At 57.8% G+C, this 3,983-nt stretch overlaps 1 protein-coding gene across 1 annotated transcript in view; it reads right to left on the minus strand.

Moving 5' to 3' along the window:
* Positions 1-14: 14 nt before the first annotated feature.
* Positions 15-3,983, minus strand: part of ORC6 (origin recognition complex subunit 6) — a 5,726-nt gene continuing 1,757 nt past the window's right edge. Inside the window, exons 2-7 of the mRNA XM_015564700.1 lie at positions 3,542-3,923; positions 2,151-2,314; positions 1,851-1,940; positions 1,503-1,615; positions 747-815; positions 15-266 (exon numbers count right to left, since the gene is read on the minus strand). Of these exons, the coding sequence (XP_015420186.1) occupies positions 139-266; positions 747-815; positions 1,503-1,615; positions 1,851-1,940; positions 2,151-2,314; positions 3,542-3,923 (946 nt within the window). The 3' untranslated portion in view covers positions 15-138. The remainder of the gene's footprint in view (positions 267-746; positions 816-1,502; positions 1,616-1,850; positions 1,941-2,150; positions 2,315-3,541; positions 3,924-3,983) is intronic.

A 3,983-nucleotide genomic window follows, 5' to 3' on the forward strand; every position in this document is an offset into this window, starting at 1 on the left:
TGATGCCTGGAACAGCCCGGGCTGGTGCCCTGCCCCCACGGCGCGGTCTGAGGGTCCTGTCCTAAAAGCGGAAGCAGCCCTCCGGGCACTGGCACCTTTGCTGGCGCAAGCGCGCGGCACACGGTCAGCACGTTGCACTCACTCCGCCCCAGCCTCCTGTGCTCTGGCAGCGTTTTCCAGAATCTTCCTTTTCCACTCTTCGTAATCCAGCGCCGGGTCTTCATTGCTTTGTGGTTTAGGTGGGACCTCTTCCACCTTCTCTCTTTCTGTGAGAGAAAATTCCCAAAGCGTTTCAAAGTCTTACATTTACAAATGACCTCAGAACAAAGTTAGCTTCTTCCAAGTGTCCGCTGTCAGGGTCACAGAGAACGTGACCCCGACTAGAACGTGACCCTGACGGGAACGTGACCCTGACAGGGAAGTGGGGGAGAGACAGCAGCTCACACACCGGATTTTTGCTCCAAGCATCCCAGACACCCTGCCACGCACTCGCCTTGTGCCTGACAGGCACTGAAGCCGCAGCCCCTCCTTCAACCCTCAGGGCACCGCTAGGAGTGGGTGCTGATACTAACGACTTCCATCGCTTTGGAAATAAGTGACGTCCCTAAGCCACAGCCAGGCGGCGGCAAGGCCGGACTGGAGGCCACGCTGTCCGGCGGCAGCTGTGCCCTCACGGACCCGATGCCCGTTAGGCGTGTAACCGAGCAGCAGTCAACCCCGACCGTCCGTCGGAGTTAGCGCCTTACCCATTCCCGGAGCTCCATCCTCCGTCTTCTGTCTCTTCCGGGGCAGGGAGCCAGCATCTCGAGGCTGTCCTTCAAGAAAGAAGAAGTGTCGTCAGGTTAACTTTCTCCTATTCTCAATGTCAGTATTTGGGCATATTAATACTAAAATTTAATGTTTTTATTGATTTCAGAGAGGAAGGAAGTGGGGGAGAGAGAAACATCAATGATGAGAGAGAATCATGGATTGGCTGCCCCCTACTGGGGATGGAGCCCGCAACCCGGGCACGTGCCCTGACCGGAAATCGAACCAGCGACCTCCTGGTTCATAGGCTGATGCTCAACCACGGAGCCACACTGGCCAGGCTTGGGGCATTTTTTGGATGACAAACAAAACCCAGATTCCTCGCCTGATCAACTACTAGTAGGGAGAAGGCAGCGAGCTTGCCCTGGTCTCTTCTCTGGCTTCTCGCCAGCCCTGCGAACCCCGGCTCTCCCAGCTCATGTGCGGGCGGAAGCTCCAGTGTGCGGGCGGCCTCCAACATGAAGCACGGCAGAGACTCCACATGCAGGTGGACTCGGAGAGTCACAGGCTTCTGAAGTTACTGAGCTACTTTAACCGAACAACAGAATAAAACAACTTCCTCGCTGAAACGGGTCTGGAGCAGAGGAACGCAGCATTCAGGGAGCAGCCGCTTCGCCAGGCTGAAAACCCCGGGCCTTGGTTGGCAGGTTTACGTTCCCACAGGACACACCCTGAGCCGCGGGACTGCTACTCACGGTCCGTCCGCTGCCCGATCTTCTCTAACTGTTTACACAGCCGATCGAAGATGGCTTTCTTCACGCCGGACGTGGCCGCCATTTTACCTTTATCCACCTTCAGCTTTAAAATCCTACAAAGAAAACTGGTAAATTATTGTTCTGCAGACCAGTACAGTTGTTTGGTTGAAGATATTTTTAAACTATAAATATGTATTTTGATTGATTTCAGGGAGGATTTCAAGCCCGCAACCCGGGCACGTGCTCTGACCCGGAATCGAACCGTGACCTCCTGGTTCATAGGTTAACGTTCAACCCCTGAGCCACGCTGGGCGGGGCGGACTGTTCTGGATGCGCAGACTCACTTACTTGCACGCCGTGAGCAGGGCGGCGGTGGTGAACAGCGGCCTGGACAAGTCGAGGTCTGCTCGCTGTGCCTGTGGAAGGCTGGACTCGTAGCTGAGGGAGAGCAGTGTTGGCAGAATTCCTCGTTAGAAAAGTGTTTCGAGGGGACTGGGAGGCAGATCAGGTGGAAAGGCTACTTAAATGTGAGATATGCATTCTGTCACTTCAGCATCTTTGGCACTGGAAGCTGCGAGAACAGAACTCTGGGTGACTTTGCTTTACGATCAGCATTTATTTCCAGTCCAGGCCCTCTCCACCTCCTACCTTTGCAGCATCTGCACAGCCAAGTTCACGGCCTCCGTGCAGCTAAACTGGACGGCCAGGTCTTGTATCCCGACACTGGAGTTCAGGCCCAGCAAACACTCGAAAGATCTGAGGCAGCTCTGGTACGTCTTCTGGTTCACACCGGAAAGCTTAGCTGCATACGCCTTCGAAAGGGAAGCACACACACGTCCTAAGTCCCACACACAAGGGACGGTGTCGGGGAGAGCTAAGTGGGGCTCTCGAGGCGCTCACCCCTCAGAAAGGCGGCCGGGCACACGCAGGCAAGTCGCAGAGCAGCAGTGTCGCTACCGCGAGCTGCCGGAGCACAGCGGGCGCAAGCTCAGTCGCCCACGTTTCAACGAAGGCGCTAACGTGCAATTCACGGGGACGAGGAGGGGAGTCTGGGGAGGGCAGGGGCGTGTGGAGGGACAGGGAGAGAAGAGGGGAACCAGGAGAGGGACCAGCTCTGCCTGGGGGCGTCCTCACAAAGGGGGTCCCAGCAAGGCGGCCATGGAGGTCCAACAGGCGCCCGCCAGAGGGCGTTCCCATGGAAAGAAGTTGCTGCAGGTACAAAGCCTTAAGCCAGTGGTCGGCAAACTCATTAGTCAACAGAGCCAAATATCAACAGTACAACGATTGAAATTTCTTTTGAGAGCCAAATCTTTTAAACTTAAACTATAACGGTAGGTACATTGTTATTAACTTAATTAGGGTTCTCCTAAGGCTTAGGAAGAGCCACACTCAAGGGGCCAAAGAGCCGCATGTGGCTCGCGAGCCGCAGTTTGCTGACCACTGCAGGCCGTTCAAGTGCCGGGTCCGTTGGGGGAACTGTGTGGCCTGGAGTCTGTTCACGAGAAGCTGGTGAGTCTGATGGTAACGGGGAGCTACCCCCGGGGGCCAGGGTGTTTTCAGCGCATCGTTATGTGCCAGCACTGCGTTCAGTGCGTTTCACACAGGGCACGGTTTAACCCTCGCGACGACACAGTGCGAGGGGTATTCTCACCCCCTCAGGGGCGAGGACGCTGGAGGTAGACACAGGTGGGGCCGAGGTCTGGCCTCAACCCGGACATCCCCATTCCCCGGCCTGTGCCCCCAGCCACCGCGATGCTGAAGGAAAGACACACCGGGTTTCAAGGAATGCGCTTTGGGAGGATGCTGGCTGCAGCAGGCAGGGCCGGTGGCCTTTGGTGAAGACAGGCGGGCCGGCCAGGGAAATTGGATAATAAAGAGTGTTGCAAAAAAAATAATTTTTTCCCCCCCAACTTGACAAAATGGAGGTAAAGTCCATCCAGCAGTCAGGAAAACTCTAAAACACAAGAGTCTTGATGGGGCCCAGTCCAGCCGGAAGGTGACACGTGCGGTAGGGCAGACCTTCGGGGGGACCCGCTTACCCGGTCCAGGGGGCAGCTCCGGAGGGAAGCCGCCAGGTCCAGGCACATGACGGCCCTGCTGGTCTCCGTGGTGCGCGCGGACAGGCCCCCACACTTGAGCCGCGACAGCCGCAGGTGCTCCTCCGCTTTCCTGGGCACAAGGGCGACAGACCCCTCAACACTCTGCTCCACGTTTGTCCGACACGGCGGTAGGCAGAGTGCCGCCCGCGGGCTGGGGTCCGAGCCCGTCTCCCCTGCAAGTCCACGCGGGGCCGGGGCGACGCACGTCCCTTGAGGAGGACGGGGCGCGGCGGCTCCAGACACCACGGTGCTCACGCATCGCTTGCAGGCAAAAGCCGGCTCCCCAATCCCTCCCCAAACGGCCCTTCTCGTCCTGACGCTCCTGGGACCCGCAGGCGCCACCCGCAGCCAGACCACGGCTCCGCCCTGCCCCTTCCTCCAG

This window comes from Myotis davidii, unplaced genomic scaffold (genome assembly GCF_000327345.1).
Source record: "Myotis davidii unplaced genomic scaffold, ASM32734v1 scaffold181, whole genome shotgun sequence".
Taxonomy (NCBI): domain Eukaryota; kingdom Metazoa; phylum Chordata; class Mammalia; order Chiroptera; family Vespertilionidae; genus Myotis; species Myotis davidii.